At 46.7% G+C, this 16,531-nt stretch overlaps 1 protein-coding gene and 1 long non-coding RNA gene across 4 annotated transcripts; one reads left to right on the plus strand and one right to left on the minus strand.

Moving 5' to 3' along the window:
- The first annotated feature begins 710 nt into the window (after window positions 1-710).
- Window positions 711-16,338, plus strand: Henmt1 (HEN methyltransferase 1). Of its 3 annotated transcripts, none has more exons than XM_006979450.2 (8): window positions 711-1,061; window positions 1,864-2,030; window positions 3,516-3,644; window positions 7,602-7,714; window positions 8,507-8,641; window positions 13,081-13,260; window positions 14,455-14,632; window positions 15,605-16,338. In XM_006979450.2, the coding sequence occupies exons 2-8, from the start codon at window positions 2,004-2,006 to the stop codon at window positions 16,028-16,030; spliced, it is 1,188 nt and encodes a 395-aa protein (XP_006979512.1). In that variant the 5' UTR covers window positions 711-1,061; window positions 1,864-2,003; the 3' UTR covers window positions 16,031-16,338. The 3 variants fall into 3 exon arrangements, with proteins under 3 accessions (XP_006979512.1, XP_042135690.1, XP_015853606.1); XM_042279756.2 differs by having other exon boundaries at window positions 727-1,047; XM_015998120.3 differs by having other exon boundaries at window positions 1,058-1,191.
- Window positions 7,107-9,155, minus strand: LOC143273956 (uncharacterized). The gene is made up of 3 exons (XR_013052307.1): window positions 9,019-9,155; window positions 8,832-8,911; window positions 7,107-7,198 (listed from the first exon to the last, which is right to left on the minus strand). It is a non-coding gene; the product is annotated as an uncharacterized LOC143273956 (long non-coding RNA).
- Window positions 16,339-16,531: the final 193 nt, after the last annotated feature.

A 16,531-nucleotide genomic window follows, 5' to 3' on the forward strand; every position in this document is an offset into this window, starting at 1 on the left:
GTGAGCGTTTGAATATTTAATATTTCATTTGTGGCTTTTCGTTAGTGCCTGAAGCTGGTCTTGAATTTCTGATCCTTATCTCCAAGTGCTGATACCGCAGGCATGCGCTACCATGTCCAGCTCATTTATGGTATATTACCTGGCTGTTTGCTAGTAAACACAAGCTTTGGGATAAATGAATGAATGAATTTGAGACAAGGGTCTCTCTTAATGCTGCCCAGGCTGGCCTCCAACAATGGAGCTGATGATGACTTTGAATTCCTGATTCTGTCTCCACCTCCCACTTGAAGTGCTGGGATTGAATGGGCCGCCACACCTGGCTCAGTTTTCAGTTTTAAAGCGGGTTTTGCGCCCTTCCCCCACCCATGCTCCCAGAACCTTCTTTGGTTGCATACAACATGTGTGAAGTTGATGGAAAGGGGAACATAACCAGTTTTCTGAGATCAGGCAGTTCTTAAAGTGTATATGGTTAAAAAGAGGGGAAAAAAAAAGGCTGGCTGTTGGAAGCTGAAAGAATATGTTCAAGAACTTAGGTGGCTGGGAATCAACTTTCCCCAGCTTATGGCCCCTAAAAGGCCCCCGTGCCCTCCACTGCTCCGTGCCCTCCACTGCTCCGGGCCAGCCGCCTCGCGCTGAGCCCACCTGCCTCTTCTGTGGCCTGCCATTGGCCCGGGACGATCTCCACGTCCCTTCCGCGCACGAGGAGCCTCGCACCCGGGGCGCCGCGAACCTAACAGCCGCCAAGCCCCGCAGCCCCGCCGCCCGTCTGGGGCCCGCACCCAACAGTCGCGGCAGGGGGCAAATCGCCGCCGCGCGAGGGCCCGGGATGCCGAGGGGCTGCGAGTCCTGGTCCCCAGGGTTCGGAAGATCTGGAAAATGTCTTCGGGGCATGCGCCACAGCGGCCGTTAAGGGACCCAGAACCGACGCCGTGGAGTCGGCAGCCTGGAGGCATGGGGGGCCCAGAGCATGGCCGGGCTCCGCACGCCCAGCGAGGCCCCTGAGGGCGCAGGGCGCAGGCGCGAGGCGCAGGGGCAGCCGGCGGCCAGGTGCGGCCAGCCAGGTGCGGGGACCCGGGGTGGAGCAGCGCGGCTGCGCGGGCGTCGGGGGGCGGGGCCCGCAGCTACAAGAGACGGGGCGGTGCTCCGTCTGCCCAGCTTGCTTTCTAGGGTGGATTTGCTTCTCATCCCTAGGTGAGTGGTTGCTGGGGCTAGACCGGGGCTAGAGATGGAACAGTGATACTACCCTCCACCCCCCAGCTGAGGTTCATAATACAGGCCAGGAAATCACCGAAGAGCTAGCTGGTGGTTGACATCTTGCCTCCTTCCGATTAAGTCCTCGTTGATAGGAACACGTGTCATAGAATACCAACATTCAAGGCCGAGAGTGATGTGGATCAGTGTTGTAGCATCACTGGCTTGTGAAGGTTATCCCCCCCGCCCCACCCCCACCCCCGCCCCCTCACCCCAAGTCTCATTTGACGGAGTTTGAGAAGTTACTGAAAGCAGTAGGGATGAGGTTGAGAATTGGAGGAGGACCTTGAACTTCCGTGTGCGGAGTTAACTCTCGCGTGCCACTAGGTCTGGTTTTAATGCGGTGTTGGGGATCAGATATACCTCTTGCTTGCTAGGTAAGCATTTTTGTCAACTTAGCAGCGTCCATAACCCGAGGTCGAGGATCTTAGCAATAAGTTTGTATATCACTGGTAATGGTGAAACAAGACAGGAGTGCGCTTGGTTGAGTTGGAACTTTCAGAACTCATCGTCACTATCTCAGTCTCTACTGGATGAATTCTGTGGGCAAGTGGTAACAGGTGAGAAGGCAGAACACCTACCCCCTTTCATCTGGGCCATCATTTCTTCTAGGCGTCTCCTGTGAAAAGGGATTATTTGGCATTTACAGCTGAGTTGCCGCTGATTTCTCTGATACAGAGCCCAGAGGATAAAGCTGCATTATTTATATTATTATTGTTATTATTTTTGTCACAACGGAAGTTGGAAACAAAATGGAAGAGGCAGAAAAGCACATACCGGTAAATACTGCCCGCTCTTCTTACCCACCTACATGGGTCTCAGAGGGGGTGTATTGTGGAGAAATGACAAACCATCCTATTTAGACCCTTTCATCTCCCTGGGGTGTTGAACTTAATAAGACTGGCATCAGTGAAATATCCACATTTGGATGTAAAGTAAAAACACATGTTAGTTATTAAAAAATACCTCAGAATGTGCAAATGGGTCACCTGAAAATTTTATTTCCCTTTTCCTTCCCTGGAGAGTTTAAAGTGTAGAGCCTTAGCCGAGGAGGTCTGTTGAGGCCCAAGACTTTGCATTTCCCTAAGTTTCCAGGAAGATGCTATACTGGTTTGGGGACCACACTTGGAGACCTAAGCTGACTATCCTGCTCTGTAGCATTTGGGCACCTGGAATGTGACTAGGACAACCGAGGGAGGAACCGACCTTCACCTTGATTAATTTTAGCACTAGCAAGTATGAAATCCTGGACTTAATTCCCAACACAGCTAGGGAGAGAGGGAGGGGAGGGGAGGAGGGCAGTGGCTTGGCTGCATGTGTTGGGTATGTTTTATCATATTGCTGGGGACGGAAGCCAGGGCCTCACTCATGCAAGACCAGTGGTCTACCACTAATCTCCATCCCAGCCCCCCTCGTCCTTTGCTTGTACTGGATATCATTACTCTAGATACAGGTTTAGTCTTGTTTTAGTCCTCTGCAGTGCTGGTAAGAACAGTAGGGCCAGCTGCTGCTGATACACCTAACATTTCTGTTTCCCTTGGATCTGCTAAAAAGGGCCATTCTGACTTAGGACTGTTGCAGTAAGTACACTGTAGTAGGGTTTAAGCCAGGATAAGTAAGGCAAGGGCAGCTGAGAATGGAGATAGCTGTATAGATGTGTGTGCAAGGAGAAGAGAATGGGAAGATAGGGTAAGTGCTTTGGAAATTAAGAGGAAACATCCATCTAGAATCTAAGCTTTAGGTGGTGAGGGTGGTCAGATACCAAGGGTGGGAAATTCACTTTAAACTGAGTTAGCAGGATTCTTGCTAAAACTGGCCTATGCCGTCCGAAGACGGATTCAGAATCAAAGCCTGCTAGAGAAGTGGCCTTAGAGAAGTTTGAGTAAAGATTGGTTGCTGAGGGGGTCTGTTGTCTGCCCAGCCTTTCCTCGCCTCTGGTCTACCATCTGGACCACAGTCTTGGGCAGTTCACACAGTAAAACCACCCCTGAAGTTTAGCTACAGGAAGCATAAAGCCCAGTTATGGCATACTGAAAAGAGGTGGCGTGCAGGGCGTGGTGGCATGCAGGGCGTGGAGGGCGTGGAGGGCGTGGTGGTGTGCAGGGCGTGGAGGGAGAGTGGCGCTGCCTGACCACTTCAGGTTTGAGCTGTGTGGAGGCTGTTGTTGCCCCCAAGTGACGGGGGAGAAGAAATCTTTTTGTTTCCCTCTTAATGGTCTCAAGTCATGCATGATTGAGAACTTGCTGTTGTTTAAAATCTTTCAGCGCAATAGTGTGGTTGGTGGTAATTTTGAAGACGTTTGTCCAGAGAAGGTAATTAGGTTTAAACCGCCATTATACAAACAACGGTACCAGTTCGTTAAAGATTTAGTGGATCGCCATGAACCCAAGAAGGTAATTATCTTTTATTTTTTTAAACTGTTAAGGTTGCCCTATTTAAAGTGGCCTATCAAGTATACTAGTAAGGCTAGACCCCTCTCCCCCACACCCCGTCAGGATGAGGGATTACAAACAGGGGCTTTGGCATCCTCAGCAAGCACTCAGCTGCTAAGCAACATCCTCTGCTGAAAAAGACTTGGATGATTTGGGGTGGCGGCCGATATAAGTACGGTGCATTGTAATACAAGCAGAGAACTGTCAGGAGGGAAAAAAGAAAAGGTTTTGTTATGTTGTCTAGTTTGGCTTCTAACTCACACACTCAGGTGATCCTCTGCCTCAGTTTCTCAAAGCAGGAGAAACTTGGGAAGTGATGATTGCAGTAGGGGGACGACCTTACAGTAAACACTTCATGTGTTTCAGAGTTAAACGGGTTCTTCCTTCCTTCCTTCCTTCCTTCCTTCCTTCCTTCCTTCCTTCCTTCCTTCCTTCCTTCCTTCCTTCCTTCCTTTCTTTCTTTCTCTTTTAACCATGGATGCATGAACAAAGTCACAAATTGAGAAAGTCATGATGATAATCACAGGAAGGATTTTTAACAGTGAGGGCAGCTTAATTATAGTGAGAGAAATTTATTTATTTTTGGAGACAGGGTCTTAGAGTTCAAGCTGGCCTCCAAATCCACTTTCCTGCCTCTTCCTCCCAAATTTGGGATTACAGATGTTTGCTACAACATCTGCTGAATACTCCCCCCACCCCCCGTTTTTGAATTTAAGGTCTGGCTATGTTGCCCAGGCTGGTCTCTAACTCTTGGGCTCAAGTGATTTATTTTCCTTCTCTCTCTCTCCTCTCTCTCTCTCTCTTGTTTTTTGAGACAGAGCTTCTCTGTGTAGTCCTGGCTGTCCTGGAATTCACTCTGTAGACCAGGCTGGCCTCAAACGCAGAGATCCACTTGTCTCTGCTGGAATTAAAGTGTGTGCCGCCACACCTGGCCTCAAGTGATTTCTTGCTTTCTATTTTGGCCTTCTTTCTTTTCCCTGACAGTAGTGGGGACTGCAGGCATTTCCCAGCCTGGCTGGGAAGGATCATTGAAGAAAAGCTCTTCCATCAGCTGGGGAGACAGAGTTCAGGGGCATGGGGGTGGGGGGTGGGAGGTGGCAGAGAGGCTTGAGGAAACGGTGGTTAAGGGAAATTTTGGGAACAAATGGTAATTTTCAACATTGAGGCAGGGAATGGAAACAGAGTCTTGCCTAAGTCTTTATGGAGGAAGGTCATTCTTTGCAATGACCCCTTTCCTGGAACATGTAGCATAGGTGTGAGCCCCTTTAGCCCTGTACAGGGAGCTCAAAGCTCGGGTGGAAATCACCTTGTTAGCAGGTGAAATGGCTCACTCAACCAGTATAGGCGTTCGCTGCCAAGTCTCAGGACCAGAGTTCGAGCCCATGATCCACCTGGTGGAAGACAAGAGAACTGACTCCCACAAATTCTCTCATTTCCACCCATGTTCTGTGGTGCGCAAGGAAAAAAAAACCTGCAACAGTATCAAAAAGAGTTCTCCATTACTAATTTTTTCTTTTTAAAGATTTATTTGAAGCTGAGTGTGGTGGCGCATGCCTTTAATCCCAGCACTCAGGAGGCAGAGGCAGGCGGATCTCTGTGTTCAAGGCCAGCCTGGTCTACAGAGTGAATTTCAGGACAGCCAGGGCTATATAGAGAAACCCTGTCCGAACAACTTAAAAAAAGCCAGTGTGATACCAGAGGAGATCAGATCCTCTGGAGCTGGAGTTACGGGCAGTATGTGCTGTCTGATATGGGTTCTGGGAACTGAACCTGGGTCCTCTGAGAGAACATTCAGCATTTTTCTGAACCACTTCTCCAGACCCCTTTGCTAACATTTAAATGTAAGGAAAATCTTGATTTTTTTTTTTTTTAAATTTGCCTTTAATGCCATAGATTCCACACTTCTGGAATGTTCAGTTGGAATATCAGGCAGTATTCTAGTACTGTGGTCAGAGGTACCTTTCATATTTGGTGGTACATGTATCTAACCCCAGGTGCACTCTGCTGAGGCAGGTTTGAGGTTTGCTTAAGCTCTGGAGTTGGAGGCCAGCCTGAGCTACACAGTCGGATTCTCACTCAAAAGCAAAAACTGACCGAACAAACAAGCAAAACAGTGGCGATGATGATGATGATGATGATGATGATGATGATGATGATGATGGTATCAGATGACAATGGGCCTGTCCATCGCTCCAAACTTTGGAGCAAAGTCATAGTTTCATAGAGCAAAGTACCTGGTTGTTATGCTAATGGGCGTGGCATGACTGGAGACTAGTCTCTTACTGGCTTCCCTTAATCGCCTCAGCTGGTTTGCGAATGTTCACACATCCATCCACCTTAGTAGCCTTTTCAGCAAATACCTGTTCACTTGAAGGGTCTGAAGTGCCTTTTTTTTTTTTTTTTTTTTGCAGCTCAGAGTTCAATATAGAATTTCATATGGCTCAATGTGATTGTTTTCCTAAACAATTTGAGAAATTTAGGCCTGGGGACTTAGCTCAGTTGGCGGAATGCTGATCTAGCATGCATAAAGCCCTGGGTTTGACCTCTAGTAGCTCGTCAATGGCACAGTGGTGCATGCTGTAATCCCAGAATTGTTAGCACTCAGGAGGTGGTTTGGCCATATATCAAGTTTGAGGCCAGCCTAGGCCACAGGAGTCCCTGTCTCAAGAAATAAATTAGTGCATAAACTTGAAAAAAAAAAGATTAAGAAATTAAGTTACTCTGCGAGAAAGAAACAGAAGCAGATTTTAGCAGACTTTGTTCCTGAAGCATGATGCTGAAACTCCAACCTGTGCTGGGCATGGTGCCTCAGACACACTCAGGTAGAGGCAGGAGGATTGCAGTGAGTTTGAGGCCAGTCTGGTGTGTATAATGAGTACATATCAAGACCCTGTTTAAAAATAAACAAACAGGCCGGGCGGTGGTGGCGCATGCCTTTAATCCCAGCACTCGAGAAGCAGAGGCAGGCAGATCTCTGTGAGTTCAAGGCCAGCCTGGTCTACAGAGTGAGATCCAGGACAGGCACCAAAGCTACACAGAGAAACCCTGTCTCGAAAAACAAAACAAAACAAAAAAATTCAAAGCAACAAGATTCAACTTTGAGTCTTGCTCTGTGGCTGAGGATAACCTTGAAACTCCCCCCCCCCCCCTTCCTTACCTCTACTTTCCAAGTGCTGGTGTTCCAGGTCTGCACCATCACACACCGTTCTAGGGGTGGGACCCAGGGCTTCAGGCGTGCTAGGCAGGCACTCTGTCAATTACATCTCCAGCCCTATGTGTGATTCTGAGCCGGAAAACTAGCCTCCCACTCGGCCACCCCTCTCCTTCTTGAAGGCGGGGTCTCACATCCAAGCTAGCTTCCTTCAAACACCTTTCTGCCGCAGCATCCCCGGTGCTAGGATTATAGGCAGAGACCACCATGCCTTTTCATCTTTCTCCTTGAATCAAACACAGACAGTAGCAATCGTTCTGGGTAGGAATGACCCTGTCTGACTTTTCCTCAGGCATTGATTAACCTGTAAGATTAGAAAAATCTCAGTTTAATTTGTTTTTTATATGTAACACACACACACACACACACACACACACACACACACACACACACACACACACACACACGTGTGGGTGGAGGCCCAAAAAGGTCAACATTGTGTGTCTTTCTCTGTCACTCTCCACCTTACGTTTTTTGAGATAGGTTTCTCATGGAACCTGGATCTCTCAGATTTGGCTAGGCTGTGAGTAGGATTTCCAGACACGTTCTGCTCCATCTGAGTTTACATGGGTGTCCGGGATCTGAACTCAGGTCCTCATTCTTGCGCTTCACTAACTGAACCGTCTTCCCAGGCACCCTCTAGTTTTAAAAGCTCCTACTTTTCTGGCTATGAATGTTTTGCAAATGACATTGTGTCTCATCTGTAGGTTGCAGACCTGGGATGTGGCGATACCAAGCTCCTAAAGCTGCTAAAAATCTACCCATGCATTCAACTGCTTGTTGGGGTAGATATCAATGAAGAAAAATTACATTCAAATGGGTAATACTTCTAGTGCTATGGTTTGGATGTGTTTTGTCTCCCAAAGGTGCTTGGGTTGGAAGCCTGGTCCCCTGAGTGGTGGTAGAGCTGTCGAGAGATGGGGAATAGTCATAGGTCATGGGGCTCTTCCCTAAGAGATGGATTCTCCCTCTCTTTTGAGATGAGATATTGCACTATAGCATAGGTGTCCTCATCTTGAATTTGCAGTGTGCCCCCACATCTGCCTTTAATGCTCATCTCTTAAGTTGTGGGTTAAGTCTCATGACGGCCTCAGTTCTGAGGGAGGGTTGCAGCATGTGCTTGGTCCCTTCACACCACGCTCACCTTTCTGCTTCTCTGATACATGCTAGATTTCCAGGTGGTTTTGAAACCTTCTCTCCTAAAGAGCTGAAATAGCTCTGTTCTAAAGAGAGGCAAAGTATGAAAATGAGAACAATATGAAAAGTTTTAAATCCCGTCCTTAGCGGCCTAACTTCCTCGTGTGGAAGGAAGGTGCCTCGTGGCCTAGAGTTTAGTGCAGGAAGAGAAAAACAGGTGGAACAGGACTCCCATCAGTGCGGGCGATGTGCAGAGGATCCCGGTTCCGTAACTGGGAGAGCTCCTTCCCTTTTTACTTTTGTGGTTCTGGGAATCACAGTTGGGAGTCTACACACACCAAAGCAGGACCTCAAGTTTCAGGACCTCTCCTCATACAGCTAGGTGCATCCTCTGCCCCTGAGCCATATCCCCGGCCTTGGAATTGCCAAGTCGGTTGTTTGCTAATGTTGCTGACTGACGATAATTCTTTTGCAGGCATCACTTGTCTCCCTGTTTGGGGGAGTTTGTAAAACCCCGAGATCTAGATTTGACTGTCACCTTGTATCATGGCTCTGTTGTGGAGAGAGACTCTCGCTTGCTTGGATTCGATTTGATAACATGCATTGAATTGTAAGTCTGAAAGTTGTATCAACTGTCTGTTTTGAAAAATATGAAGGAATTAGCCTTAGTAATCAATGTGATTATTATTTTTTTTTTAAAAAAAATACTCATCAGTTGGGAGTATCTTTTTACTTTTAGTATTTTACTCGGGAATTCCAGATATGAAGATAATTCCAAAAACAGACATTCGTATACTCACCACACAGCCACCTGTTAGTGCCTCCCTTTGATTCCTTATCATATCACATGTGCTGTCCCTCCACACAGTGCTTTTCACCCCTGAAATAATTAAAAGAAGATTATATACATAGGCCTTTGCTCCTGTTTAAAATTTTCATTTGTGGAACTGGAGAGATGTCACAGTAGTTAAGAACACTTGTTCTTACCGAGGAAGTTCAGTGCCCAGCACCCACATGGCAGCTAACATCTATCCATAACTCCATTCCATGGGCACCAACTCCCTCCTTTGACCTCTGAGGGTGTATGGTTTGCAAGCAAAACACTCACACACATTATCAAAAATTTCCCAGGGGCCTGCCCTGAGAAGATTTCTCTGAGTCCTGGGGAAGCCGCTATGGCCAGCATGGGGTAATCTGTGGGAAAAGAATCTATGTACACCTTGCTCTTTTGTCCGGCTGCTTTATCTCTCTAAGACAAAATTCTGTCTCCACAGCTTCAGTTCTGTCCTCATATCCTGCTGCTCTCTGTCTCTTCTTTTCTTGTCCTCTCATAGCCCTAACTAAGCTCTTCTATGGATCTCATCTTCACCCTCTGTTCCTCTGCCCTCCATCTTTCCTTCCTCTCCTCCTCCCTTGACCTGATTCAAATCCACCTACAATCTGCAGGAACTTTTCCTTGCCGCTTTCTGCCTGGGCCAAGCCACTCTAACCCTAACCCTGAGTGGGGAATTCTGCTGTCTTCACTTGTACCTGGTTGTGCAATAAACCCCTTTGTTCCCAGTCAATAGCTCTGCAGGGTGACAAGGCCTGTGAGAGAAAGGGATGGTCTGAGCTTCATTTGCACAAGAAACAAAGCTACATGCCTGCCTGTCTCCTAGGCAGTGTCTCTGTAGGGGTGTACCTAGTTCAGATCAGCAGTAGGTCTGAGGAGCTTATACTGTTTGCCTATGGCCTAGGAGTATGAGCACACAAGGAATTAACAGCAGGAAACAGCTGATATATTAAAAGCCGAATAACATCAAGTATTCCTTGATATTTGATTTCTTTAGAAGGATTCCTTGATCTTTCTAGGTATGGCTTTATCATATACAGCTGAATCTCTATTTAATATTTTTGTGGCCTGCAGCAACACATAAAAACAAAGAGATTAATTTGTTTTTCTTTTTTTTATGATGTATTTAGTTTTTAGATTTTTAATTTATCTTTATGTGTATAAGTGTTTGTCTGAATGTATGTCTCTGTACCATGTGTGTGTGCAGTGCCTGAGGAGGCTTGCAGAGGGACTGGATCCCTTGGGGCTGGAATCAGAGACAGTTGACAGTTGTGAGAGCCACCATGTAGGTGCTGGGAATCAAACTGGTGCTCTGGAAGAGGAGCCAGTGCTCTTGACTGCTGAGCCATCTCTCCAGCCCCCCTTTCTCTTTCTTCTTCTTTTTTGAAGGCTAGCATAGCCCAGGATGGTCTCAAACTTGGTATAGATAATATTGAATTTTGTATCCTTCTGCCTCTACGTCCCAAGTGCTGGGATTCGAGGCGTGTGCCACCATGCTCAATTTTATGTGATGCTAGGGATCAGTCAGGGCTTTGTGCCTTTTGGGAGTTCCTCCTGCTGTTGATTTGTGGTCTTATTCCATTGTGATCAGACAGAACACAGGGAATCATTTCAGTTTTTCTATATTTGTTAAGATGCGCTTAGTGTCCTAATACATGATCTACTTTAGAGAAAGTTCTGTGGGCTGCTGGGAAGGATTTATATTCTGCAGTATTTGGATGGAATACTACATAGACGGTATGTTAAGTCCTTTTGATCTATGATTCATTTAATTCAGCTATTTCTTTTGTTGCATGGCCTGTCGATTGGTAAGAGCCAGGTGTTGATGATACTTCTGTTGTGCTGGGGTTAATTTGTGGTGTCACACTTAGTAGTATTTGGTAATGTCTTTAAAAATAACTCTGTTGAGATTAATATAATTGTGCTGTTTTCTCCTCTCTCTTCTCTCTCCAGGCCCTCTCATGAATCATATTTGTTTGAGGTGTTGGGGATCCAATGCAGGGCATTGCCAATCCTGACCCATCTTTGTTATTACTTGTACTTACCGATGTTGTGGGATTAGGAACAAGGCACTGTTCTGTTCAACCAGGCTCACAAATTCTTTACCTTTGGTTCTATTTACTTAGGCTTTTCCTCTAGCTGTAGTTTCCTGTATGCATTTTCCACATGATCTACCTGAGAGTACATTGGAGACTCATAAATACCTATATTTTAAAGATATTTTCCTAAAAATTTTTCTTAGATTGTGTGTGTGTGTGTGTGTGTGTGTGTGTGTGTGTTCCTGAACTCATGTTGTCAGGCTCGGGGGCAAGCATCTTTAGTCTGCTAGCTACATTGCAGGCCCTTAAACATCTTTTCTAATGCTTTGGGCCAACGAGGTGGCTCAGCAGGAAAAGGCACTTGGCTGTGTAGTCTACAGACCTGAGTTCAATTTCCAGAACCCACATAAAGGCGAAAGGAGAGAATTGGTTTTCAGTCTTGTACTCCGGTCTCCATATATGGCACATGAATGTCCTCCCATCATACACACACACACACAGTAATAATAAATAAAAATCAGAAAATAAGATGATGTGCTTCTTTTGTATGGCCATAGTATGCTGTATTAAGAAATGTCATAGTGGCAAGTGTGGTTTACACCTTTAATATCAGCACTCAGGAAGCAGAGGCAGGCAGATCGCTGAGTTTGAGGCCAGCCTGGTCTACAGAATAAGTTCCAGGACAGCCAAAGCTACACAGAGAAACCCTGTTTCAAAAAAAAAAAAAAAAAAAAAAAAGAAGCTTACAGTGTTGCATATGGCCATGTTATATAGCAGTCCATATCCAACACTCACAACTCAGCTTTTCTAATAATATCTTTCATAGTTGTTTTCAAATCTAGTTATCATTTAAAATGTGGGTTTTGTTTATTTTTATTTTTTTGGTACTTTTGAGACGGGCTCTCTCTATGTAGCATTGACTGTCTTGGGGCTCACAGAGCTCCCCCTGCCTCTGCCTCCTGAGTGTTGGAATTAAAGGCGTGCGCCACCACGTCTAGACTGGGGATTTTAGTGGTGATGTCTTTTGAATGTCTGTTAAATCATCTGGAACGGGTTTGCTCAGTCTTTCTGCTTTCTAGAACATCCCTTAATCTGGATTTATCTTAGTATTTTAATGCTAGATTTAGAGGATGCTTTTTTTTTTTTTTTTTTGGCTTGGTGGGGATATTGATCAAGTGTTTCATGCATGCTAAGCAGGTGCTATAGCTCCAGACTCTACCTGCTGTCCCAGGGAATAGGTTGTATGTGCATTCATGCACTCATGAACATACATGCATGGGAGGTGCAGGCTAGAGTCTGACGTCTGGTGTCTTTTTCACAATCCCCCTCACTTTTTTTTTTTCTTTTGAGATAGGGTTTCTCTGTGTAGCTCTGTCCATCCTGGAACTTCCTCTGTAGACCAGTCTGGCCTCGAACTCACAGAGATCCACCTGCCTCTGCTTCCCAAGTGCTAGGAATAAAGGTGTGTGTCACTGTGCCTGGCTACTTCATATTTTTTGAGATAGGTCTCTCAATGACCCTGAATCTTGCTGACTGGCTACACTGGCTGGCCAACAAGCCCGAGAGATCTTCTGGTAGTTGCCTGCCCAGCATTGGGGTTGCAGATGTGTATTTCCATGCCAGATTTTTTTTTTGAATATAGGAGATCTGAACTTAGATCCTCGTTCTTTGCACAAGTATATCCACATGTGAGTTCAGGCGCCCCTGGAGCCTAGAAGAGGGCATCAGATACCTTGGAGCTGGAGTTAAAGGTGGTTGTGAGTCACCTAACACGGGTGCTGGAGACCACACGTGGGTCCTCTGTGAGAATAGTGCGTGCTCGTGATTGCTGAGCTATCTCTACAGTTGCCTGGCACTTTTGGAAAGATCTCATAGAAGTAATGTTGTGTTCCTGGGGCATCAAATCAAGGAATATACAAGCTCAGCTACCTTTTTGAAAGGAATATTGACATGAGTTCTGTAGAGGGCAGCAGAGGACCTTAGTTGATGGATCATCCTGGGCTAAGCTGAAGTAGGAAGGATTGAAACAGAAGAACAATTGTTCATGGGTTGTGGACCGTTGCATTATCAAAGAAGGGAGAAATCAACATCAGGTAGGAATTATTTTTGCCAAGTCAGTTAGTAAAATTCATGCAAGTGAAGCTACATTAATTCTGTCTTTCTTATTAACTGTTTCAGAATAGAACATTTGAATTCAGATGATCTGGCCAGATTTCCTGAAGTGGTTTTTGGATACCTGTCACCATCCATGGTTGTCATCAGCACACCAAACGCTGAGTTCAACCCCCTGTTTCCCACGGTGACCCTGAGGGATGCCGATCATAAATTTGAGTGGAGCAGAATGGAGTTTCAGACCTGGTAAGTTCAGACGTTTTCTCGTTTGCTGTGTTGCTTGGTTGGTTTTTGGTAGGAATCCTGCCAGAGGAAGTAAGCTTTGATATGTCTGTCTTAAATTGTTTCTTACTTCATTCCAGCAAGGTCTCCATGTGTGGCTTACCTTGTAGTAAGATCACAGGGAAAGCAGCACTTGTGGGCAGCAGGAGAAAAGAGTGTGTGTCTACTGGATGCTCTTTAGGAGGCACCTGGGGTGTTGACGTCGAATGAGGACCAAAATGGGGAGGATGTGGGCTGTGAAGGGAGCTCACACCCATGCTTGGGGTGGCTTCTTGGCTTGTGCACATTGTTTTGGTGTAATTACAAATGCATGCCATCAGGGCTGGAGCCTTTGAGGTTTCTTCATCCACCCCTACACTCTGCCCATCCCATAGCCTCCCTTTCCTCTTCCTGTGGTGACTTGGAAACTGAAGATGTGCTGCCTTTGTTCCTACAGAAGTCAGGCATCCTGGTGGTACATCATACATGTGTAGGGATGTTTAACTTTAGGGGTTTTTTGTTTGTTTGTTTTGTTTTTTGAGGTGATGCTTCCTTATATAGCTCAGGCTAGCTTTAAAATCCTCATCCTTCTGCCTTATCAGTTCAAGTGGCATGATAGGCATATGCCTCCATGCTTGGCTTAGCAATAATTTCATTCATATATTTTCTGTTTCCTTAAACTACCAACAAAGAAGTCACTTAAGAATTGTTTGTTGCCGGGCGGTGGTGGCGCACGCCTTTAATCCCAGCACTCTGGAGGCAGAGCCAGGTGGATCTCTGTGAGTTCGAGGCCAGCCTGGGCTACCAAGTGAGTTCCAGGAAAGGCGCAAAGCTACACAGAGAAACCCTGTCTCGAAAAACCAAAAAAAAAAAAAAAAAAAAAAAAAAGAATTGTTTGTTAAGCCCGGCAGTGGTGGTGCAGGCCTTTAATCCCAGCACTTGGGAGGCAGAGCCAGGCGGATCTCTGTGAGTTCAAGGCCAGCCTGGGCTACAAAGTGAGTTCCAGGACAGGCACCAAAACTACACAGAGAAACCCTGTCTCGAAAAACCAAACAAAACAAAACAAAACAACAACAACACCCCCCTCCCCCCCAAAAAAAAACCCACAAAAAGCTGTTTAACCAGAACTGTATGTCAGAGAAGTGATTTCCCTTATTTCCCTTTATCATTTGATTTCAGGGCTTTACAAGTGGCAAACTGCTACAATTACTGTGTGGAGTTCACTGGTGTAGGGACACCGCCGGCTGGATCTGAGCATGTTGGATATTGTACCCAGATAGGTGTCTTTAGGAAAAACAGTGGGAAGCTGGCTGAACCCTGCGTCTCACGGCAGCATGACCAGCATGTGTACAAAGCGGTGAGTATTCCTTGTGAAGTAGCTGTCAGGGGAGAAGTCTGTGGGTCAGCATGATGGACAGTGAGGACAAGGACTGCCACTGCAACTACCGCTGTTAGCGCCGCCCCCACCGTCACCTCCGCCCCCCCATCACCTCCGCCCCCACCGCCCCCACCGTTACCTCCGCCCCCACCGCCCCCACCGCTCCCACCGCCCCCACCGCCCCCACCGCCCGCACTGCCCCCACCGCTCCCACCGCCCCCACCGCCCCCACCGCCCGCACTGCCCCCACCATTCCCACCGCCCCCACTGCCTGCACCGCCCCCACCATTACCTCCGCCCCCATGGCCCCCACAGTTACCTCCGCCCCCATGGCCTGCACTGCCCCCACCGCCCCCACCGCCATGGAATCTTTTTCATTTATTTTTAATTTTTCTTTAGCCCGTGTGCCACTTTGTTGCCCAGTGTGGCACTGATCTCTTGGATCAGTAGTTGTCTTGCCTGAGCCTCTCAAGGAACTGGGGTTATAGGCATGTACCACTGATTCTAGATTGAACCGGCTTTTTTCCTTTTACACTACTTTCCACGTAATATCAAGTCGAAACACTGGGTTAGAGGTTCGACATATATTAACCCCAGTCCCACCAGATCTAACGCCCTCTTCTGGCTTGCAGTGGGCACCAGACTTGCATAAGTTGCACAGACATACATGCAGGCTAAACACTCATACACACCAAATAATAAAATAAATCTTAAAAAAAAAAAAAAAAGGAATCCTGGGTTAGTGCCTGTTGGTGGAAACATGACTGAGATATAGTTGACATTAGAAGCAAACCAGTTAGCTAATATCCACAGTGTTGGACTTCCAGTAAAATGAAGGCTTTTACAATGAGTAGATTCCGACCCGTGCAGGGTGTGCGCAGTTGTTACGTGGCTGAATTACTGATGGTTTCAGCAGACTTCCCGGATTCTGTTTTGTTTTCTTCCCTTCAGGTTTATACAACCTCCTACCCGAGTTTACAGCAGGAGAAGGTGCTCAAGTTTGTCCTGGTTGGGGAACTCCTGATTCAGGTAGAGCGCTTGAGGCTGAGATACCAGCGAATGCTGAGGGACCAGGAGAAGGAGGACCCTAAGCCAGGGGACGAGGACTTCTCCCCAGAGCCCCACCTACTGTTGGGGGAATTTTTCACGGACGCCGAAAAGGCCAGGATAGAAAATTCTCCCCGACCCTTCTGTGAAGGAGAGAAGTTTTGCATACCCCTGCGGAGATTGCTCGCGTATCCCAAGCTGCACCGCTTGTGCGTGGAAGAAGAGAGGATGCGGTCCCTCATCGCTGACTCGGTCTGCTTGAGCAGGGATGGCTCCGCAGTGGTCGTTGACCTGCATAATTCCTGGGATTACCGGTCTGAAGATAACTGAGCCATCCGAATGTCCCTGAAGCTCAGAGGCTCGCTGATACCTAAGTTGGCTTAGAATTCAAACTGGTTTTGGTTTCGTGGTGCTGGGAATTGAACGAAGGGAGGGGCCTCGTGCATGGTGAGCAAGCACTCTGCCACTCAGCGATTCCCTCAGCCCTATGACTTAAACTTTGTACAGTCCTAATTCAAGTAATATTTTGCAAGTTTTTAACACAAATTGGGTCCTGAACTCATTGACAGATCTGTCTGACATAGACTGCTCTTCGCCCAAGAAAGGGCTTAACTAAAAGTTGTTGCTTTCCTTTAAAATTGGATTTTTCTTTTTTCTTTTCTTTTCTTTTTTTTTTTTAATTTGATGTTTCCAAGAATGAAGAAATTGGATGTGGTAATGTTTTAATTTTGTCCTCACCCATATTCTGGTGTTAGAGCCATATGTTGAATGTGACATTAAAACCTTTCAATGTAATCAAAGCCAATTGAGAACCTTTCCCAGGGCTGAGCA

Source organism: Peromyscus maniculatus, chromosome 6 (genome assembly GCF_049852395.1).
Source record: "Peromyscus maniculatus bairdii isolate BWxNUB_F1_BW_parent chromosome 6, HU_Pman_BW_mat_3.1, whole genome shotgun sequence".
NCBI classification, from domain to species: Eukaryota; Metazoa; Chordata; class Mammalia; order Rodentia; family Cricetidae; genus Peromyscus; species Peromyscus maniculatus.